This window comes from Coregonus lavaretus (genome assembly GCF_964263955.1).
Source record: "Coregonus lavaretus genome assembly, chromosome: 28".
Classification (NCBI taxonomy): Eukaryota; Metazoa; Chordata; class Actinopteri; order Salmoniformes; family Salmonidae; genus Coregonus; species Coregonus lavaretus.
The window spans coordinates 13,102,812-13,127,064 of NC_140015.1; the positions used below are offsets into that span (position 1 = coordinate 13,102,812).

The following is a 24,253-nucleotide window of genomic DNA, read 5'->3' on the forward strand; positions in this document are numbered from 1 at the left end:
AGAAGACCCAGATTTACCTCTGCTGCAGAGGATAAGTTAATTAGAGTTACCAGCCTCAGAAATTGCAGCCCAAATAAATGCTTCAACAGAGTTCAAGTAACAGACACATCTCAACATCAACTGTTCAGACGGGACTGTGTGAATCAGGCCTTCATGGTCGAATTGCTGCAAAGAAACCACTACTAAAGGACACCAATAAGAAGAAGAGACCTACTTAGGCCAAGAAACACGAACAATGGACATTAGACCGGTTGAAATGTGTCCTTTGGTCTGGAGTCCAAATTGGAGATTTTTGGTTCCAAACGCCGTGTCTTTGTGAGACGCGGTGTGGGTGAACAGATGATCTCCGCATGTGTAGGTCCCACCGTAAAGCATGGAGGAGGAGGTGTTATGGTGTGGGGGTGCTTTGCTGGTGACACTGTCTGGGATTTATTTAGAATTCATGGCACACTTAACCACTATGGCTACCACAGCATTCTGCAGTAATACGCCATCCCATCTGGTTTGGGCTTAGTGGGACTATCATTTATTTTTCAAAAGGACAATGACCCAACCCACCTCCAGGCTGTGTAAGAGCTATTTTACCAAGAAGGAGAGTGATGGAGTGCTGCATCAGATGACCTGGCCTCCACAATCCCCTGACCTCAACCCAATTGAGATGGTTTTGGATGAGTCGGACAGCAGAGTGAAGGAAAAAGCAGCCAACAAGTGCTCAGCATATGTGGGAACTCCTTCAAGACTGTTGGAAAAGCATTCCAGGTGAAGCTGGTTGAGAGAATGCCAAGAGTGTGCAAAGCTGTCATCAAGGCAAAGGGTGGCTATTTGAAGAATCTCAAATATAAAATATATTTTGATTTGTTTAACACTTTTTGGGTTACTACATGATTCCATGTGTTATTTTATAGTTTTGATGTCTTCACTATTATTCTACAATGTAGAAAATAGAAAAAATAAAGAAAAACCCTTGAATGAGTAGGTGTGTCCAAACTTTTGACTGGTACTGTATGAGTTGAGGTGTGCGTCATCATGATCATCACCGTTCTGCATTCTCAGTCACGTGAGGAGATAGCCTCTGATTATGAAGGCTGGTCAGCTGACATTTCGTTGAGCGTTGTGTGTGGAACAGGGTTGCGAACAGCGTTGAAAACTGGGGAGCAGAAGACTAGTAGCTAGCTACAACAATAGTAAGAAATTGATGTTTTGGTGACAGTATTCGCTGTTCAATACCAGCATTGTTTCCAAAATATGGGTTTTCCGGTAGCTAGTTAGCTAGTAAAGCAAACGTTACGGATGATTCAGTGACATCCACCTCACTCAGTCTTAGCGAGCTACTGTAGCTTGCTAGCTTTAACTTGCTATGGTTTAAGATTATCTAGCTTTCTGTCAATAGACGTCACATAGCTAAATAACCTGAGTGTCAGTCGAATAAGAACATTAGCTAGCCATTTTGTACTCATTGTTGTTTTTGCTGAACAGCGTTAGCCAGCGTACGTTACCAGAAAGTTTGCCCAGGTCCAATAAGTGCTTCGCCTGCGCCATGGCTAACTAGTTAGTTAGCTTGCTAGTAATGTTAGTTAGCTCAGTTAGCCAGCGGTACAATTAATTGTCCGCGCATATCGGCTTTGCGTCGTCGATATACGCTGACAATTAATTATACCGTTGGCTAGCGAATTTTAGAGGGAACTGCTTTGTTATTGTGTAGCTAGTTAACGAGTAGTGTTTTTAGTGTGTTTTGACAGCTGATCAGACTCAATGCCTGGCTCGAGCTGTCAAAAAATGTTCATGCAGATATGCTAAATAAGCAGTGATCCTACTCTAGAGCTCCTCTTGCATGGACTTTAACGAAATAGTTTGCTAAATGTATCCCCACTAGTTGATCAACCGTTGTAGTTATAGTGTTTTAATATTGAAGATTTAGTCCTGCTTGACTGGTACAGCAGGTCATATGATGCGGCTTAATCCATAGCTCGCTAACTAAACCTGTTATGGCACTCGAGGCATTTGCACTTCAAGAACATCTGAATATGTGTGTTTAACTTACTTCTAATTAATATTGTGTGAGAACCTGTTGTCTGTCCTGAGTCAGTTTGCACCCTAGACTGAGAAACTCAAAACCTTGGCTTGGCTAGAAAATCTGTCATTGATTGTACAAGATGAAACTCAATGAGGATCTACTGTCACATATGATGGTACTTTTAGAGGTATTATAGTGGCTACCCAGTTTCATGACAAAATAATGACTAATGAGCCAATCTGAATTCCTGCAATGATTATGGGGGCTAGATGTCAGATTTTTTCGGTCACATGCCTGCTCCTTGCTCAAGTGTAAACTATCACACCATAGGGCGGCAGGTAGCTTAGTGGGTAAGAGCGTTGTGCCAGTGACCGAAAGGTCGCTGGTTCTAATCCCAGAGCCGACTAGGTGAAAAATCTGTCGATGTGCCCTTGAGCAAGGCACTTAACCCTAATTGCTCCTGTAAGTCGCTCTGGATAAGAGCGTCTGCTAAATGACTAAAAATAAATAAAATACAGACTGTTCATTACTGCTGTACAATTAGGGTCATCCTTACAACACACAGATTAGAAGAGGGTGCAGGTCTATGCTAATCTTTTTCTCTGAAATTACACTTCAAGTCAAAAAGTTAAGGCTATTGTTGTGTTAAAGGAAACAACACAAGGGAACTCTGTTGGCAATGTAGGCCTATGTATACTCAGTTGGCTGTCTTTTTGAAAACATTGGAGGCTCATCCCTTCTGGTAGAACTCGGCTTCTCCTGTTTACTGTGTAGGTGATGTTTTCAATATCTTTGTCCCTAGCTAGATATCCAGGAGGATCGCTGTGCTGAGCAGGTGCACCCCACTACGCCACCATGGGGGAACTCTTCAGAAGTGAGGAGATGACCCTGGCCCAGCTCTACCTCCAATCAGAGTCTGCCTACTGCTGCGTCAGCGAATTGGGAGAGATCGGAATGGTGCAATTCCGTGATGTGAGTCGTCCAGGCTTCTCTTCTTCCCTTCCTCATTGTGATGCTCTCTGGAGCTAGACTCAATGATTATTAACACTTATTTTCTTATTTTGAGGGCTATTCTGTCTGTCAATGGGTGGCATCTCATTCCTTCCATTTGCAGGCTATATAGGTCTAGAACAGTGTAATGTATGGCTGTTAACAAAGGACATACTCAGGAAGGAGGTAGATGAATATGGTAGTCTGTTGTAGTAACATCAGTCAGATGGTTGTGAAAGCACATACCTTTGCGTCTGCAACATTTTTATCATGTGCACATAGTTGACACTTCAGGCTGAGCATGGGAAAGAAGGGATCATATGGGGTGGGGGAAACAAACAAAGGCAGTATTTCCCATATATTCATTTAGCAGCTGCGGGCCGCCGCTGCTAAATTGTTGCCGCCACTCAAAAAATTTATTATTATAATACATTTTTGGGATGGTGAAACGTCTTCAGTTTAAACATAAATGACTAAAACCAGAAAAAGTATGTAGAAAATATAATGGACCTATACATTTTTTTTTATAAGATCATATTTGAGAACTAACAATCACCAAAATAAAAAATAGACAGGGAGAATTTCCAATAAATAAAACCAAATGTCATGGCGTGGAATTGCAGGAAAATTAACTTTAAATTGGCCACCTGTTGTTCCAGAAGAAACCCTGGAGTGAGAAGTTATGATGTACACAGTGTACAAAACATTAGGAACACCTTCCTAATATTGAGTTGCACCCCCTTTTGCCCTCTGAACAGCCTCAATTCGTCGGGGCATGGACTCTACAAGTTGTCAAAAGCATTCCACATGGATGCTGGGCAATGTTGACTCCAATGCTTCCCACAGTTGTGTCAAGTTGGCTGGATGTCCTTTGGGTGGTGGACCATTCTTGATACACACGGGAAATTGTTGAGCGTGAAACTCCACAGCTTTGCAGTTCTTGACACTCAAACCGGTGTGGCTGGCACCTACTACCATACCCCGTTCAAAGGCACTTAAATATTTTGTCTTGCCCATTCAACGTGTGAATTGCACACATACAGTCCATATTCCATTGTCTCAAGGCTTAAAAATCCTTCTTTAGCCTGTCTCCTCCACTTCATCTACACTGATTTGAAGTGGATTTAACAGGTGGCATCAATAAGGGATCATAGCATTTACCTGGTCAGTGTATGTCATGGAAAGAGCAGGTGTTCCTAATTTTTTGTACACTCAGTGTATATTTGTAGCATTTGACTCATTGAGTCTTTGGGGGTTTTCAATGAGGTAAATACAGATGGGCAATGCCATGCTTCAGCCTATTTATTTGAAGCTGCTATGCTGCATCAGTTAGTCTATAATGCTTTTAAAGGGAATTTTTATTTCAGATGGTGTCAACATAATTTAACTTTCATGCATTTTGGAGTAGAATGTCCTTTTTAAAAAGTCACCAGAAGTGACCTTCTCACAGTCGTTCTCCCCAAAAAATACTCACGGGGGTGCATGCCCCCACACTACCCCAGCATAAGGACAACCTCCCTACCCCCCACACTAACTTTGCCACACTTTCTGAAAAAAATCCTAGGGAAAACACTGGAAGGGACTAGCTGTTGTACCCAGTATGTGTTATTATACCCTTTATTTGGTTGTACTACCTCTCCTCATTCATAAGACCATATGATATCTAACTGGTGTCAGCATTGCTTTCAGAAGATATGCTGTTTTCGCACTGAGGTTTCCTGGATGAGTTATTGCAGTTTCACAAATAAATATTTTTATAGAAGTAGCCTAAGCTACAATTTCTTTGAATACATCTTAGTGTTACAATGCAATGTTTGTCTCTAATTGACAGAAAATGGCAAATGGATTGAAGTCATTTTTATCCCTGCGATGGCAAAGGTTTTGAATAGTTGATATGTTTACATTACAGTTGAACCCAGACGTGAACGTGTTCCAGCGCAAGTTTGTCAATGAAGTGCGTCGATGTGAGGAGATGGACCGCAAGCTGCGTGAGTGAGCTCAAGTGTTTAACCCATTGCTTCACGCATTATACTCCCCCATATTTACAACAGTATCACTGCCTTTAGTTACCCCTAATCAGACCCAGTCATCTCGCTCTCTCACAGGGTTTGTGGAGAAGGAGATCAAGAAAGCCAACATTCCAATGGTGGACACAGGAGAGAACCCAGAGGTCCCCCTCCCTAGGGACATGATTGACCTGGAGGTAAATTCTCCCCGTTCTCTCACTCGTGTCTAAGAATCCACTCCAGTTACAAAGTGCTCAACTCACCATGTCCCCAGCTCACTAACTCCCCCATCACCCTCTGTCTCTATAGGCCACATTTGAGAAGCTGGAGAATGAGCTGAAAGAGATCAACACCAACCAAGAGGCCCTGAAGAAGAACTTCCTGGAGTTGACGGAGCTCAAGCACATCCTGCGCCGCACCCAGCAGTTCTTCAATGAGGTCATCTCCACTGTACACAAACCGATTCACTTCTTACTCACAGCGTTTCTGTGGCTGCCTTATTGACTAGGCCCCTTGCAACTAAATAGTGTATCATAAGATTATGTTAACTTAGTATGGATCAGATGTCTGCTAACATTTGCTTTGTGCTTTTTGAAACACGCGTCCTATGTACTTTATATGGTAGCCTAAGGCCTGTGTATTTGTAACGGTTAGGTTATTACTTGCCCAACCCCAGACCAGTTATTCAAGTTTAATGATGCAACTAGGTTACATAGCTGAGTAATACGCCATACACAGATAGTCATTCTCATATGACGGAGACAAGACTACCTACTGTCTGTACCTTTTGACCTGCTTCAAATCCACTCGACTGAGTTTGCAAGCAAAGCTACTTGAACTTAGAATGTTATCACCTCTTTTACAAGTGCTTATGAGGTCGCATGGGGGTGAATCATTCAGCCAAATGTGTAACCTTTTTTGCCAATCATTTACTGTTCATATAAACATCAGCTAGCTGTTTACTATGTTTTATGAAGACCATCTCACTAGCCTGGCCTGTTTTGTTCAATATATCATCCTGCCCAGAGCTCAAGCCACTGAACCGTCAAACCTTCCCAGGTTGTAAATAGTTCCCCCAACAACAAAGCTAGGCAGTTGTTCCTGAAAACAGGGCTGCATTTCTAAATGTGTTATCACACGTCTAATTGCCTGAAAATATCTTGGTCAAAATGTAATGGTTGTCATTCTCTCCACCCCGCTGCAGATGGAGGAGCCCAACCTGCTGGAGGAGTCATCTACCCTGATGGATCCTGCTGAAGCAGGGACCCGTGCTCCTCTCAGACTGGGGTGAGTCTGAGTCCTTGGTCCACTCTATTAAGGATGGATTAGCCATCTCCTCCAGACTTAAAGGTCAATAAAAGGACCGCCATTACATTAAACCATCTGTTCCTTCCTGGAGGTGGAGTCAGTGTAACACCTAACCAATGGTTTCGCCCACACAAGCTCAGGCTGTCAGATTAGTCGGCCAACTAAGGTCACTTGACGGAGTGTGTGTGGCGGTGCTGTGTCTTTGTGTGTACTTAGTCCCTAAGCTGACAGCCCACATGCTCTGTCAGTATCGGTGGCCAATTGTTTCCTAATTACTTTTAATGGTTGGTAAGAAGCCAGTACTACTACTACAGGTGCTACCACTCTAGCTTGTTGCTTGACAGTACGATGTAGCTCTCTGTTTATCAGGGTTCTGTGGACAGAGAGTGTGAGCAGATGGACATAAATGGTGATGATAAGCAGTTTACAGAGCATGCAAACACCAGCAACACAAAATGGATACATGGACACAAATACAGTCTAGAAGGGGGACTTCAAAGGTTGTAATCTATTTGCAGACAGAGACGAAGAAAATATGTGATTAAATGTCATTATAAAGACACAGCAAAAGAAGTAAGCAAATCGGGGAAAAATTCACAATATCAGAAAACCGTAACTAAAATAGCTTAATATTGTGGTTGGGTGGCAGAGCTTGGAACTCATTTGGTAATGGATTGCTATGTACGGATGGGGCCCTAGGGCTTCCCATCTGAAGTCTGTCTATGTTTGATGCGCCTCCTTTGCCCCTATGCCCTCAGCTCCCATTCCTATGTCCCCCACTATTCAGAGAGGATGTTTTCATCAGCAGTGCTCCCATCACCAGTGTGAACAAACAAAATCAATGACCTCCATCCTTATGTGCCCGGGGTACATTCTGTCAGGCCGTTGCCATACGCACTGATCTTGGATCAGCTCCAAGTTGAGCTGCCATTTAGGGACCGAACTCATTGCAAATATCAAACACCTTATTTTGAAGTAAGGTTGAGATGAGGGATATACATTTCGTAGCAAATCTACTGTAAATGCTGATCCATGCCTTATCGTCCTCCTGTAGGTTTGTTGCCGGGGTGATCGGCAGGGAGCGCATCCCTACGTTTGAGAGGATGCTGTGGAGGGTTTGCCGTGGTAACGTGTTCCTGAGGCAGGCAGACATTGAAGACTCACTGGAGGACCCTGCCACGGTCAGTAACTATTCACTGATACTAGTATAATAAATTGGAGGGCTTAGGGGAACAAAAACTATGCAGGATTTTGTGACGTATACTGTTGTACCATGACTGCTTGGTGTCATTGCGTGATTGTCATATGAGTGGCATTGATGTCCTTATTCATGCTTCCTCATCCATACCCTTTATGATAGAGCAGAAGTATCACTATCAGGCAATATTTTGTCTCCTCTTCACTTAACTCATGTTGATGTTTCCTCTACAGGGTGACCAGGTCTATAAGTCTGTGTTCATCATATTCTTCCAAGGAGATCAGCTGAAGACTCGGGTCAGGAAGATATGTGAAGGGTAAGGGGCAGTGATTGGTTGACAAATTCAAGGAACACTAACCAATCTAGACAGAGGAATGTTGGAATTGGTTTTCTGTTCCCCTCCAGGCACTCTGGGTTGATTGGTTTTGGTAAGACATTCTCCTTAATTGATCAACCCCTCTCTCCTTCACCCCTCAGGTTCCGAGCGTCACTGTACCCATGTCCAGAGACCCCCCAGGAGAGGAAGGAGATGGCTGCAGGGGTGGCCACCCGTATCGATGACCTGCAGATGGTACGACCTGCCTGGCCTGTTGTAACACAGGGAGTCCACCCACACAGTCAGCCAGACAAAACTAACAGATATTTACATTATATAATGGCTTGTTACATTCATTAAATCTAACAGATCCTTACAGTTTTCCTGAGAAATCACCCTGTTTTCATATGGGTTAGTCTTTCAATATCTCTTTCATATCTGTTTTCATTGTGAACTTGATCTGGGCTCTATCATGGCTTCTGATCAGTGTTCTGTTTTCTCTAACTGTATACTCAGCTGCCGGAGGCTGTGGTGGTGGGGAGGGGAGTGGTATGTGACCGCATGTGGCTAATTCAAAGGCGGTTTTAGTCTACCATTCTGAAGGTAGAACAGTGACCTTTTTTCTATTGTTGAACATGAGATTAGTCTCACCTTTTGACCTGCTTTTTGGATGGATCTTTATTTACCTTTTTTCTGCTAAAGTTAGACGTTTGCATAGTCAGGTTTCTTGCTCTGCGTTTTGCTGATGCAATCTCCACGGAAATTTCAGTTCCACTTTCTACCACTGCTATTTCCTCTGTACTAAGCCCTCAGCCAAATTATGATGAAGTGGACGGAAAGACTGACACTAGTTCACCCAGCAGTGTTTGCCGTAATAGATCGTTTATTACACAAGACCACAGAGGAGATGAGATGTTTGCTGATCACATTAGGGAGGCCTTCAAATTGAGTGAACTTCTGTTTGTGTCTGCAGTGCTCATATCATCTCAAACGTTCTGGCTTCAGAGTGTCTGTCTCACTTCATCTCTTTGGCGGTAGTGGGCGTCAGCATGAATGGGCTGGGTGGAGCTGGGTGTGAAAAGCTACAAGGAGCGGTCAGAAACGGTTGTCATCTGTGCCGTGCCAGGCCCATGAGGTGGCTGAAATGGATCTGCCCCTGCCAGTTTGTGCCAGGCGCTGGTGATGGAGGCACCGGTGTGATGTTAGTGGATAAACTCTCCCGCCCACACACACTGGCCTGGCTTTGGGAGAGCACCTCTAAACCTGGCACAGTGACTCACCGCTCTAAAACGGTGGCAAAAACAGGCACGGGACTGGGAGTGAAGGCCAATCCCAAAACAAACACACACACACACACACACACACACACACACACACACACACACACAGAGCACCTCTTTGGTATTATAATCCAGTGTGTAACACCCTGTCTCTTTGTGCCAACCGTGTCTGGTGACCCAGGAACAATGCCTGTCTCAGTGTTTTCTGGCTTTTGCAGCTGTTGAGCAACATGTGAGCTGTGATCTTTAGAAGTCCAGTCCTCACAGACAGAACTGTAGTTTAGCCTACCATGGAACAGCAGCACTGTATGGAGCAACACCATCCCTATACTAAGAGAAACCCTATACTCCCTCTGGGAATACCCACTTCTGTTATTGTGTTGTACTGTTCTGCTCCAAAGCCCTACGTAGTCTGGTGGTGTAGACTGTTTACACTTGGATGGATAAAAGGCATCCTTTCCTTGTTTGGCTCGGAGGAACCCTCACTCATTCGCCTCACCATATAGGAAACCAGTTGATCATCAGGGTGGTTTACACAGAGTTCAGCTGATTAGCCACCCACTCTCTCACCCACTCCACCCACACTCACATAATGACCACATTTACTACTCACATTCTCGGCTTAGCTTGAAGTTTTAAAAAATGAGTCACTCAACATGCCACTTTTCTATGGTAGACAGACAGTCAGTGGTGTGTGTGTGTTTAGGATCTCTGTGGCTCAGGATCAGTCACAGCCCCCAGTCTGGACATTATGTTTGGCAGGCCTCCTGTCTGCCAGAAATGTTAACATCCTCGCATTGCCAATAAGTGCCTGGGACTGCTTGCCTCGCTGTTTGAGGGGCCACTGTTATGCCTGTCGCTACGGGGGCGGGATTGTTGTCGACAAGAGAGAAGGGTGAGGGTGGAGGGGTAATGCCCGGCCCGCTAGTTTGGGAGTGAACAGAGTGTGTGGGCGTGAGAGGGTCTCGACAACGTGGGCAAGAGTGTGTGTGGGTGTAGGGTAGCGGCATGTTAGCAATCCGTTGATCATAAGACAACTTGATATGAGTCAGTGCTGCATACCTGAGAACGCCTCCGCCGGCTCTTACGGGAAACCCTGCTATCCTGGGTCAGATATAACCCCTTATCAAACTTGATCACACAGTGCACACTGCCCAGCAAAGCCTTCTATTAATATGAACCATCTCCACAAATAAGAAGGAAAACATGATTCATTGCAACAGCATTTACAGTTCAATGCCACTCCCCACACAGTTATAGTGTTGAGTGGAAACTGCCAGAGGATTGTCCTGATGCCACAGTTTCTGGTCCTGGCCTACATTTAGGCCTGTATGTGTTAGTTTTCCAATTGAGGTCGATTTAAGTTAGACATCACTTTAAATGCTCAGAGTGCGAATGTGTCAATTGAGAACTGCCTGCAAACTTTGTCAGAAAGTCACATGAACAGTCGGTAGACTGTCTAGGACAGAGCACCTTGCACCTTAGCTAGTTGCACAGTGGGATATATTCTGTACCCAGCCACACAAGGTTTCAACTACAGTAGCATCCTAGTCATATCTCGTCTTCATCGATTACCTCAGCTCGAACCCTAATCTCCCTCCCATCTCCAGGTGCTGAACCAGACGGAGGACCACAGACAGCGGGTGCTGCAGGCTGCAGCCAAGACCGTCAGGGTGTGGTTCATCAAGGTGAGGAAGATGAAGGCCATCTACCACACCCTGAACCTGTGCAACATCGATGTCACCCAGAAGTGTCTGATCGCCGAGGTGTGGTGCCCCGTATCAGACATGGACTCAATCCAGTTCGCCCTGCGCAGAGGCACGGTGAGTTGAGTGGACACCTGTCTAGACTAGAGGCATGGAGGTACATGAAATCCTACGTGAAGTTTTAAGTTGCATCCCAAATGGTGCCCTATTACCTTTAGAGTCCATAGGGTTCTGGTCAAAAATAGTGGGAATGGGTGCCATTTGGGATGCATCCTTAGGGACTATACATTCCATATCTATTTAATGGGAACATTTCTATGAGACTGTTTAGGTCAAGTTCATTGATAGAAACACAGTAGCATTAAGAACCAGTGAGCCTCGTAGTCACCTCTTAACCCAGCTGTGAGGTCATTATGCCTAGACTCTGCTAGGGCGTTAAGACGTAACAGATCCAGACTGAGAGACAGTGCTAACAGGGCGAGGAGAGGCACTGCGTGAGTGCTGGATATGTGAGGATTTTACACCTATTAGGAGGCCAGATTCCAGCGGTATCAGGATGTCATGCTGTGGTACACCAGGGAGGTCGGGCATTAGAGGGGTGGTTGGAATGGAGCGGATTCAAACAATTATGAGGGGCTTGGAAGGAATGAATGTCTTCCCTTTTTTACCTTGGTCTGTTTGCCACTCTCTCCCTCAGAGGGAGGCTTGCACAGACATAGGAAGTAGGAACACACACAAACAGACATAGGCACACACACTCCTGGTCCTGTCCTGTCATCCTGTCCTGTCGTCCTGTCCTGTTCTGTCGTCCTGTCCTGTTCTGTCGTCCTGTTCTGTCGTCCTGTCCTGTCCTGTCGACCTGTCCTGTCCTGTTCATGCCAGTAAGGGCTTAACCCTGTCACGCACAGCATTCACTCTCCATGCTGCATTTATCCCACCAGGCTATTTTTACCCCACACGTCTTGTTGAGAAACACAAGGACATACTGCCCTTAAAACACACAACGATTCTGCTTCTATCTCAGCCATCAAAGCATCCCTTGGACAAGCTGTTGTCCTTCACTCACAGCAGGTGTGGGAGATCAGATGATACATGTAGTGTGATAGATTCATCGCCAAACCAGCTGTGGAAATGCATCTGTCATATTAATCTGATTTATTGAAGATGTTGCAGATCTGTGTGAGTGATGGAGGTATGGAAGGTCCCAGTGCCCAGTCTACAGACTAATGGGGAAAGCAGGAGGATTCCTCTCATTCCTGAGTGCTGAGGAGATTCCAGGCCATCTGACAGTCGGACTCCGGCTGGAACAACGCAATATCCCTTTATTAGACATGTTCATGGGAGATTGAGCTAGCTGGGCAACTCCTGCTGTTCTCAATGCCTTGTAGGGCTGAACTTTTACAGGGAGTCGAGGTAAACTGAGTGGTGGTGTTGTGGTCCTCCTGACCATTCTCTGACCGTTTTTCTGTCTTGGTCTCCAGGAGAAGAGCGGTTCCACCGTCCCCTCCATCCTCAACAGGATGCAGACCAAGCAGACCCCGCCCACCTTCAACAAGACCAACAAGTTCACCTCGGGCTTCCAGAACATCGTAGACGCCTACGGTATCGGCAACTACCGTGAGATTAACCCAGGTAACCATGTCTGACACAATCAACCTCCTCTCGCTCCATCCTTCATTCCCCTTTTATAATTTAACTGCCTATTGTTCAGATAAAAGGTATTGTTTCATGTACCTCACTAGGCAGCAGACTTTATTTTCTAGGGATCTCATAACTCACATAATGTATCCAGCTGGCTAGATCACTGCGCCAAAGCAGGTGATAAATGTTCACCCCCGGTGCCAAGTCTATTTCCCCCATTATCACCCCATCACTGTTGATCATGCTGTATTGTGTATCATTGGTACGTGTGTCAGTGTGAGCTTGGGTTGGTTCAGTCTCCCATTCCTCCATGTGTATGCTCATGAGTCCCTCCCTCCCTGTCCCCAGCCCCATATACCATCATCACCTTCCCCTTCCTATTCGCTGTCATGTTTGGGGACCTGGGCCATGGGGTGCTCATGACCTGCGCTGCCCTCTACCTGGTCCTGAGAGAGAGCCGCCTGGTCGCCCAGAAGAACGACAACGAGGTATGGCCGTCACTACCCCTGCCATCAACCCACCAGCTTCATCCCTCACCCCCTATCCAGCCTCTAGCGCCATTACTGGTGACTAAATGGGCTTGGTTACCTCTCCGCTTTAGACAGATTATCTCTACTATGGCCCTAACACTGTAGTGGCATCATGATGGCCAGTTTGTTTCAAGTTGATGCTTTTGGAGTGTGAATAAATAACCAAATCCTCTTTATGGCTAAAACAAAATGTAACTGAGACCAGAAACATTTGTATTTTTGTCCTGAGATTCTAACAGTGTAACGTATCAAATCAAATTTTATTTGCCACATGCGCCAAATACAACAGGTGTAGACATTACCGTGAAATGCTTACTTACAGCCCTTAATCAACAATGCATTTATTTCTTAATAAAAAAGTAAAATAAAACAACAACAAAAAAGTGTTGAGAAAAAAAGAGCAGAAGTAAAATAAAATAACAGTAGGGAGGCTATATACAGGGGGGTACTGGTGCAGAGTCAATGTGCGGGGGCACCGGGTAGTTGAGGTAATATGTAAATGTGGGTAGAGTTAAAGTGACTATGCATAAATAATTAACAGAGTAGCAGCAGCGTAAAAAGATGGTGTGGTGGTGCAAATAGTCCGGGTAGCCATGATTAGCTGTTCAGGAGTCTTGTGGTTTGGGGGTAGAAGCTGTTGAGAAGCCTTTTGGACCTAGACTTGGCGCTCCGGTACCGCTTGCCGTGCAGTAGCAGAGAGAACAGTCTATGACTAGGGTGGCTGGAGTCTTTGACAATTTTGAGGGCCTTCCTCTGACACCGCCTGGTATAGAGGTCCTGGATGGCAGGAAGCTTGGCCCCAGTGATGTACTGGCACGTACGCACTACCCTCTGTAGTGCCTTGCGGCCGGAGGCCGAGCAGTTGCCATACCAGGCGGTGATGCAACCAGTCAGGATGCTCTCGATGGTGCAGCTGTATAACTTTTTGAGGATCTGAGGACCCATGCCAAATCTTTTCAGTCTCCTGTGGAGGGGAATAGGCTTTGTCGTGCCCTCTTCACGACTGTCTTGGTGTGTTTGGACCATGATAGTTCGTTGGTGAAGTGGACACCAAGGAACTTGAAGCTGTTCCACTACAGCCCCGTCGATGAGAATGGGGGTGTGCTCAGTCCTCTTTTTTTTTCCTGTAGTCCACAATCATCTCCTTTGTCTTGGTCACATTGAGGGAGAGGTTGTTATCCTGGCACCACACGGCCAGGTCTCTGACCTCCTCCCTATAGGCTGTCTCATCGTTGTCGTCGGCAAACTTAATGATGGTGTTGGAGTTGTGCCTGGCCATGCAGTCATGGGTGAACAGGGAGTACAGGAGGGGACTGAGCACGCACCCCTGAGGGGCCCCCGTGTTGAGGATCAGCGTGGCAGATGTGTTGTTACCTACCCTTACCACCTGGGGGCGGCCCGTCAGGAAGTCCAGTATCCAGTTGCAGAGGGAGGTGTTTAGTCCCAGGATCCTTAGCTTAGTGATGAGCTTTGAGGGCACTATGGTGTTGAACGCTGAGCTTCCGGTCTGTGTGTGGATGTTCAACATGAGTGCAACATACAGATAGAAATATGCTATGTAGAACAAACATGCCTCTCTGACATGTAGAATAAGGAATCACGTCGGCTCTATTTGTGGATTTTCTGTCTGCAACGTTCTACAATGTTCGTGTCACTTCCTGTCTGTGGGTGTAGATATTCAACATGGTGTTAGAATCAAACAGTGTAACGTGTCACTTCCTGTCTGTGTGTAGATGTTCAGCATGGTGTTTGCTGGGCGCTACATCATCCTACTGATGGGCATCTTCTCGATCTACACTGGCATCATCTACAACGACTGCTTCTCCAAGTCCCTCAACCTGTTTGGCTCTGGCTGGAGCGTCAGGCCCATGTTCGACCCCCGCGCTAACAACCTCACCTGGTCGTAAGTATCCCTCTCTGCCTGGCTCATACTGTCTGTGGATGGGATTAGTTTACCTACTGTACCTTGTTGGCAGTGGCCTCTGTAAGGTGATGATTCATGCCATGTTTGACGTTCTCAGGTTTCAGACACTTGATGAAAACAAGGTTTTACAGTTGGACCCCGCAGTAAGAGGAGTCTTCAATGGACCTTACCCCATTGGCATTGATCCAGTGAGTACTCCGATAGTCCCTGTGAAAACAATAAAGATGGATAGTGAGCTAAAAAAAGTGTTATTTTGATCAATGTAATAGGTTACATTTATATCATTATTCTGATTTCATTGTTTTAACTATGTTTGACTGTGTTCTTCAGATCTGGAACATCGCCACCAACAAGCTGACCTTCCTCAACTCCTTCAAGATGAAGATGTCAGTGATCCTGGGTGTCATCCACATGCTTTTTGGAGTGTCTCTCAGTCTCTTCAACCACGTGTGAGTCACGCTTAACCTATGTTGTTTCACCTCATTTAAGTTAAAACTACAGTCCTTGCATATAGAGCACTGTCTATGCATTTCAAAGGGTTTACATTTCCCCAGCCTTATCCCTCTGCTGTCTACCAAAACAAGTGGTGGGGCTCTTTAAAAAAAATTATAGTTTTATCCCACACTGTAACTTTAAGGAACCCTGACAATTTATTTCCTGTCTTGTTCTTTTCTGAAGGTATTTCAAGAAACCCCTGAACATCTACCTGGGCTTTATCCCTGAGATTGTGTTCATGGCCAGTCTGTTTGGGTACCTGGTCATCCTGGTCTTCTATAAGTGGGTGGCCTACGACGCTCGCACCTCCAGAAATGCTCCCAGTCTTCTCATCGCCTTCATCAACATGTTCCTGTTCAACTATAAAGACCCCACCAACCAACCCCTCTACAGAGGACAGGTGATCATTACATCCATCCATTCTTTCATCTGTCCATTTATTAAGCAAGCCATTTTATGGTGGGATTATGTGTGAAGCCCCATACCCATCTAACATCCCTCTTTCTCATGTCCTTCCCCTCTATAGAGGGTTATTCAGACGTTGCTGGTGTTGATAGCCCTGGCGTGTGTTCCCTGTATGTTGATAGTGAAAACCCTGGTTATGCGGCGACAGTACCTCTGGCAGAAGAACTTGGTACTGTAATAACATCTGCCCTCCCACACACATGTTGTTCCATTGGGATCTAGAGTGTAGAGTTTGTGACCCCCAACAATAACCCCTGTCCTCCTCTTGTCTGTTCCTCCAGGGCACCCAGAACTTTGGGGGGATTCGGGTGGGGAACGGCCCCACGGAGGACGAGGCTGAGATCATCCAGCATGACCAGCTCTCCCAGCACTCAGAGAATGACGAGCATGAGGTGAGAAACCAGGATACCCCCACCCTCCACTCTGTTGGCCTAGCATATACTATATACGTGACCAGAGTAGTCTATTATAATGTTGGCCCAAGACTTAATATCGGAATCCATTGGACACTGCTGTAGGCAATATGATCCAGACCTAGCCCAGATGGAATAACCTTGAATAATGAAGTCATCAGCCACATATAGAAACCCAACCCATGGACTTTACGTTACCAGAGCTCTCATATTCCCTGCTTCACTAACAGCAGCATATAATACGTATTCATTATAGAAGTGGGATCTGGTAGGAGCAAATGAAACTGACCACAAAGCTAATCCAGCAGCTCTTATTACTCCATGTGCATTATTGTAATGCCTGAAAAGCAACTTTTTAAATGTAGGTGAGATTTCAGAGTAGTTTTAGAGTTGATTCAGTGTGACTGTTTACTGTCTGGGATTGTTCGGTGTTCTCTCCCTCACCTTTTCAGTAGTTTCTGATAAACGTGAAACAAGACAACAGGCTCCTGTGAACCTCAAACCAGACAAGCCGTCAGTTTGTTGTGGTTTATGTAGCTCTCATAACAAGCCAACAGGAAGCAGTGATTGAGGTTTACAGACGGAGCTTGCTCTTTTATGGTTCCGGACACCCAGGACCTTTTGTTGATTTATAGAGCAGCTTTCAAAGCACTTCACACCGATTCCTCTCCTATAATTTTTGACCTTTGAAGTGGAGAGGAATTTAATTTGATTGGAGATTACTTTATTTAGCAATGTTAGACTCCACAGTCCATGTCACTATAAACTCTATGGCCTTGGACTAGAAGAGATCTCTACATGATTCAGTGGACATGGCTGTGCTGAAACAAATCTTTTAATTCTAGTATGTTGTATTCATTTCCAAGATGCTTTAGAGCCGTGTGATATCGCATGTTGATAATGCGAGCTCTGGCTCATTAACAAAAGGCATTCAGTGAATGGATTGGAGTGGTTGCATGTATCACCATGCAATCCGCTTCAAGCCATTTATTAATTGCATAGTGTGTTTCCAGTTCACTGACCAAACTGTGCGTGTATGTTATGTGTGTTTGGAGTTGTGCAGCTCCTCCCTCTGGCCAGCAGGTGTTCAGGCAGGCAGGGTGCTAAGTAACTAACACAGTAAATATAGCATTTCTGTTTTAACATGGGGCAACTCATTTTAACAGGCCACCTTTACAGAATTCCAGCGTATAAACTACTCGGGTCATCTGGTCAAGTATCCAAATTATGCTTACCATGTTAATCCTCAACGACAACTTAATTCATTCATTTGTGTTAAATGGGGAAATACCATCTTCTTTGGTCTTAGATATGGTAAATAGCTATACTACCGTTAACTAGGTTTAAGATTTAGTTAGCTTTGCCCGAACCAGCCCCCCTGAATGGCTGAGCAGGGTATAACCCAAAGGCCAGTCCCACCTGCTGTCACTGTCAGAAGTGGGTCACCAACCCCATTGGTCACTACATTCCCCATCACTGTCTCCCCCTAGCAACCACAGACACAAACACAACAACAATATGCCAAAGACCAAAGGCCTATAGGAGATATATCTGGAAATGTCACAGTAGAATGTTGTCACGAAATACTAAGCATGCAAAAATGCATGATTTTGGAGGAATGGCTATGCATCACCTAGATACCAGTGCCATAATGTTTTTATGCAGCCCCTTAAGAAACTTTGTCAGTAGTTTCGATCCAGTGCCTGTGACGACTGCAACACCTAACCACCTTCTGTATATTATACACGTCCATTTCTTGTGTTCAATGTCATTGTTTTCTCCTGTTTCTCTCATCACTGTGTTCTGTTGTGTGTCCTGTCACCTGTCACTAACTAAAACCTAACCTGTTGTCAATTGTTTTCAAGGCCCCCGAGGAGGAAGTGGTAAGCCAGGCACTCATGCCCCATTCCCCCTCCCCTCACCCCAAGTGCATGTCTTTCTAGTCTGTCTCTGAGCCTCTGCTTGTGTGTGATAGTGTGTATCTCTGTCCTGTGTGTGTTCTGTCCCCTGAGGCTGTTGACTATGGTGTGTGTGTGTGTGTGTGGTCTGTGAGTTGTTGCTGTCTCTGGGTTTTCAAGGGATTCTTCTATCACGCAGCAGTAAACTGGGCCGCACTCTTAGACTAGTAGTGCTCACTGTCTGCCCCGATCTTAATTTGTCTGGTTCATGGGTCGTAATGAAGGAGCTTCTTGGGAAACTTCTGCTACAGAGATCTGACTAGTGGGTCAGGCTGGTGTTTCTGGAGCTGTTTTAATCTAGTGAATGTCTTCCTCAATGTGGTACTGTTTAGCCATGCACTTAATTGTAGATGGAGGACCTCATTTGGACCGGAGTCTCCCGGTCCCTGTACTGTTGTGTCCCTGTCACCTAGGGGTTCATACCGGTGTGTGTTCTCTCTCCGTCCTCCAGTTTAACTTTGGGGACGTTGCTGTGCACCAGGCCATCCACACCATCGAGTATTGTCTGGGCTGCATCTCCAACACCGCTTCCTACCTACGCCTATGGGCTCTCAGCCTGGCACACGCACGTGAGTCACACACACACACACAGTACATTGCAAGTACATAAACCTCTCTCACGCTCTCTCCTCTCTTGCTCGCTCTCTCTGAGACATACTATATTCACCCTTTTTGGTTTCTCTTTGAAATGTTCCAATAAAACATCTGTTTTCCTTCTCTTCCTCTGTGTGATCCCACAGAGCTGTCAGAGGTGCTGTGGACCATGGTGATGCACATTGGCCTGTCCTCCAGGAGCTTTGGGGGTTTCGTTGCCCTGTCCATCATCTTCGGGGCCTTCGCCGTCCTCACTGTCTGCATCCTGCTCATCATGGAGGGCCTGTCTGCCTTCCTGCACGCACTGCGTCTGCACTGGTGAGAGAGACACACTGCTCTCTCTTGCACATAGGCAACATAACATGTTTGTTCAGTCTGTACTGTGAGTCACTCATATATGCTCCCATGTTATCAGTTAACACTGAGGATGAGTAGAGTCCTTGCTGCATTGCTCCGTGTCTGTATTAAGGATGTGTTGAAATCCTCAACGACCTGTTGGCTCAAACTAAGGTCTCTAGAACCTTCCCTGCACTTAACAGCCACTGTAAGCTGTGGTGGAGGGCTCCATCTTCTGCTAGTCTGGATTCCTCATTGACTTGGGTAAAGGAAGGAGCATGTCTTCAAGAGTTTCCTCTGTCAGGGGGCATGGTGGAGTGACACAGCCCTGTAGCGCCCCCTGCTGGTATCTATGGTAATAGCTGTTTTAGCTCTGGGGCCTCATCTGAGTGTGTGTGTGTGTGTCTATGGAGAACAGAGCGTGTCTCTCCATCCCACTGGTATTAAGCAGACTGGTGCTACTGGGAGCTGTGGTTTTCCAGCTCCCACCACCAGCTCTCTTTCCTGGCCAGGAACCTGGAATCTCTCTGCATCCCATAGAGCAGTGGAGCATTGACTGCTGTGTGTGAGATGCTGGCTGGCCATCATGGAGAAACGTATGTTGTCCCATCATTAGGGGACAGGCTCCTTATCTGGCGTCTCAGAATAGCCCGGTTGAACTGGAACTGATCATCCACTGGCACCCTCACAAAGCACAGCACTGAGTCAGTGACAGACTCATCACTGTATTTACCCAGCACATAGGAATTCTAATGCTCCACTCACCTAAAGGCCCTTAGGGAAGGACAAATAGGAAATGAGGCCTTCTGAATCTGAGCTTTTTTTTTTGTTGTCCAGTGTTTTAATGTATTTTTCTTAGTGGTTTCTAACTAACACAGTTGTAAATGTGAGTGAACTGCCAAAGTAATGTCAGACATCTGTCAAATTTATAGCAGTAGTAAATGTTGATCTAGCTGAGGCTGTGGCCAACATGCATACATACTCACTCCTATTCTGAAACCATCATTTGATCCAGCCAGAGAGATTCCTCCAGTAGCTGAGTGAGGAGTCACCCCTTAAACACGTCTTGTTCTATTTTAGATGCTGACATTTTAACTTAAAACAAAAACTGCCTCTGTACTCCAGCACTTTGGATTTGAAATGATACAATGACTGAGGTTAAAGTGCAATATGTCAGCTTTAATTTAAGGGTATTTTCATCCATCTCGGGTGAACCGTTTGAGAAATTACAGCACTTTTGTACATAGTCCCCCCATTTTAGGGGACAAATTCACTTGTATTAAAGTAGTCAAAAGTTTATTTGGTCCCATATTCCTAGCACGCAATGATTACATCAAGCTTGTGACTCTACAAACTTGTTGGATGCATTTGCTGTTTTTTTTGGTTGCAGATTATTTTGTGCCCAATAGAAATGAATAGTAAATAATGTACAGTGGGGAAAAAAAGTATTTAGTCAGCCACCAATTGTGCAAGTTCTCCCACTTAAAAAGATGAGAGGCCTGTAATTTATCATAGGTACACGTCAACTATGACAGACAAAATGAGAAAAAAAAATCCAGAAAATCACATTGTAGGATTTTTAATGAATTTATTTGCAAATTATGGTGGAAAATAAGTATTTGGTCAATAACAAAAGTTTCTCAATACTTTGTTATATACCCTTTGTTGACAATGACACAGGTCAAACGTTTTCTGTAAGTCTTCACAAGGTTTTCACACACTGTTGCTGGTATTTTGGCCCATTCCTCCATGCAGATCTCCTCTAGAGCAGTGATGTTTTGGGGCTGTCGCTGGGCAACACGGACTCCCTCCAAAGATTTTCTATGTGGTTGAGATCTGGAGACTGGCTAGGCCACTCCAGGACCTTGAAATGCTTCTTACGAAGCCACTCCTTCGTTGCCCAGGCGGTGTGTTTGGGATCATTGTCATGCTGAAAGACCCAGCCACGTTTCATCTTCAATGCCCTTGCTGATGGAAGGAGGTTTTCACTCAAAATCACACGATACATGGCCCCATTCATTCTTTCTTTTACACGGATCAGTCGTCCTGGTCCCTTTGCAGAAAAACAGCCCCAAAGCATGATGTTTCCACCCCCATGCTTCACAGTAGGTATGGTGTTCTTTGGATGCAACTCAGCATTCTTTGTCCTCCAAACACGACGAGTTGAGTTTTTACCAAAAAGTAACTATTTTGGTTTCATCTGACCATATGACATTCTCCCAATCCTCTTCTGGATCATCCAAATGCACTCTAACAAACTTCAGATGGGCCTGGACATGTACTGGCTTAAGCAGGGGGACACGTCTGGCACTGCAGGATTTGAGTCCCTGGCGGAGAAGTGTGTTACTGATGGTAGGCTTTGTTACTTTGGTCCCAGTACTCTGCAGGTCATTCACTAGGTCCCCCCGTGTGGTTCTGGGATTTTTGCTCACCGTTCTTGTGATCATTTTGACCCCACGGGGTGAGATCTTGCGTGGAGCCCCAGATCGAAGGAGATTATCAGTGGTCTTGTATGTCTTCCATTTCCTAATAATTGCTCCCACAGTTGATTTCTTCAAACCAAGCTGCTTACCTATTGCAGATTCAGTCTTCCAGCCTGGTGCAGGTCTACAATTTTGTTTCTGGTGTCCTTTGACAGCTCTTTGGTCTTGGCCATAGTGGAGTTTGGAGTGTGACTGTTTGAGGTTGTGGACAGGTGTCTTTTATACTGATAACAAGTTCAAACAGGTGCCATTAATACAGGTAACGAGTGGAGGACAGAGGAGCCTCTTAAAGAAGAAGTTACAGGTCTGTGAGAGCCAGACATCTTGCTTGTTTGTAGGTTACCAAATACTTATTTTCCACCATAATTTGCAAATAAATTCATTAAAAATCCTACAATGTGATTTTCTGGATTGTCTGTCATAGTTGACGTGTACCTATGATGAAAATTACAGGCCTCTCATCTTTTTAAGTGGGAGAACTTGCACAATTGGTGGCTGACTAAATACTTTTTTTCCCCACTGTATTGTGTCATTTTGGAGTCACTTTTATTGTAATTAAGAATAGAATGTTTCTAAACACTACATTAATACCATGATTATGGATAATCCTGAATTAATCGTGAATAATGATGATCGAGAAAGTTACTCACAAATATCATACCCTCAAGACATGCTAACCTCTCACCATTACAATAACAGTGGAGGTTAGCATTTTTGGGGCGGTATCATCTCAAATCCAAAGTGCTGGAGTACAGAGCCAAAACATTTGTCACTGTCCCAATACTATTGGAGCTCACTGTAAATCAGTTTTCAGTCCAGGGAGCAATTACGATCTCAGATTCATAGAAACACAAAGCATATCTCTTTTTCTTTGTTGCCATAAATGTTCTAAAGGAAAGTAGTGCTAGTTGACTAAGTTTAACCTTTTCCACTAAGCGTATTCTAGTGAAATATTATAGCGCCTACCCAGATGAAAATCTACCTCCTCCAGACGTAGGGAGGAATGACAAGCATGTCTGCTTCCTCAGTTGAAAGGTCATCCAACTGGCTTTGGCTTGATACAATCATTAAGGGTTACCAATACTGCAGCCTCTGGCCTAACATCGACACACCTCAAAGAAACTCCAGTTTAAAGGAACTCCTCAGACTAACTTCCAAAATATTTTTGTATAACCGTTGATGGTGCTAGACTAGTATGTCTGTGTAGCATTGATCTTTGCATTGATTGATTTACTTATTGTAATAAGCCTGACGTTAAATGTTGCCTCTCTCTTGTTCTCTTCAGGGTGGAATTCCAGAATAAGTTCTACGTAGGCCAGGGCTTCAAGTTCCTCCCGTTCACCTTTGAAAGCATTCTGGAGGGAAGGTTTGAGGACTGAACACTGCACTGACCACTGGCTCCTGCTCCTATAACCTCATTCTGTTCCGCTTGACAGCCAATGTGGTAGTGATGTTGGTGTGAGGTAGACCCCACCCATCCTGGGCATTGCCACAGGAACCCATGTAATTGTCACTGAGCTCACGGGTCAGGATCTTGGGTAAAATAGCTCTTTCTGAAAATCTGAAGTTAATGACATCTGTATTTCCGTGGTTGTTTTGTGTGTGTTCTATAAATTATTTAATGCATTTTTTGTTGTGATACCTGTCCAATTATGTGTTTTAAACCTCACTGTGAGAATTGCACTTCTGATCATTGTAATCAAGGACTAGCTTTACGGTAGTCTAAATTGAGTCATTCTGCAGATTTGTCATTGATACAGTAGATGTCCATTGAAAATGAGAGAAAATGGCACCAGGCTCAGATCCAGTAAAGGAGATTCCTCGGTCTTTAAGTGTTTGTTTGTTTTTAGTTGTCCCTTGTCCTTACCAATATCTCCCTCTCACATCGCTGCTCGTATTAATACACATTTACACAAAACACATTGGAAACATTTTCACACACTCATTCTCTGAAGCACATAAAATCAGACCTCTACTGTAAAAAGGTCTAAAGGGAATGAATTCTACCATACAATGACTCATCCTGATAACAGTTTCTTCTCTATGCGATGCAGTGAATTGAATCTCTTATGTACGAGGTAGATCTTGACACACGTCCTGTCATTTTCTGCCGTTTTGACCTGCGTTCTATACAGACTGCTCTGTTTTCGACGACATATCTGTGATATGCAGTGAACTATGGGCAACCTGTCTGTCACGTGTCATCATATTAGTGTGGAGTATTTAAATGGTGTGGGAAGTAGCTGGATTTTCTGTGATAATCCATAACTGTAAGATTATCGGTCATTGTGTGTTGATTTGTCTTTGTTCTACACCTGTTAATTAATTTTCTGTAAATGTTTACACTGACTGTGTAGGCCGGTGAGAGGGAAGGACAGACCACACAACAGGATTATGTAAATGGGATCTGTCTATTGTCATAATTGTGAGATGTCAACTACATCTGTATAGGAGGGTAGTTGCATTGAGAATCTGTCTGTATGTGTTTGTCATTAAAGACGAAAGAGCTGGTTAAACAAATACGTATTACAATTCTTCTGGCTGGGATTGGTGGAGGGTCATAGGTTTCAAGTGAGCCGCTAACCGATCAAGTAAA

The 24,253-nt window shown here is 44.8% G+C and overlaps 1 protein-coding gene across 5 annotated transcripts; it reads left to right on the top strand.

Annotated features, from left to right (window-relative positions):
* Positions 1-1,095: 1,095 nt before the first annotated feature.
* LOC311103311 (V-type proton ATPase 116 kDa subunit a 1-like) lies at positions 1,096-24,177 on the top strand. Of its 5 annotated transcripts, none has more exons than XM_084144851.1 (22): positions 1,096-1,184; positions 2,817-2,986; positions 4,914-4,992; positions 5,110-5,207; positions 5,320-5,460; positions 6,215-6,297; positions 7,373-7,499; positions 7,750-7,832; positions 7,994-8,087; positions 10,723-10,935; positions 12,300-12,450; positions 12,808-12,947; positions 14,723-14,892; positions 15,011-15,101; positions 15,244-15,362; positions 15,592-15,808; positions 15,935-16,042; positions 16,155-16,265; positions 18,152-18,169; positions 18,696-18,813; positions 18,985-19,156; positions 22,943-24,177. In XM_084144851.1, exons 2-22 carry the CDS (start codon positions 2,870-2,872, stop codon positions 23,034-23,036), a joined length of 2,544 nt encoding a protein of 847 aa, XP_084000977.1. In that variant the 5' UTR covers positions 1,096-1,184; positions 2,817-2,869; the 3' UTR covers positions 23,037-24,177. The 5 variants fall into 5 exon arrangements, with proteins under 5 accessions (XP_084000977.1, XP_084000979.1, XP_084000980.1 ...); XM_084144853.1 differs by having other exon boundaries at positions 5,320-5,448; XM_084144852.1 differs by having other exon boundaries at positions 1,100-1,184; positions 2,821-2,986.
* The last annotated feature ends 76 nt before the right edge of the window (positions 24,178-24,253 follow it).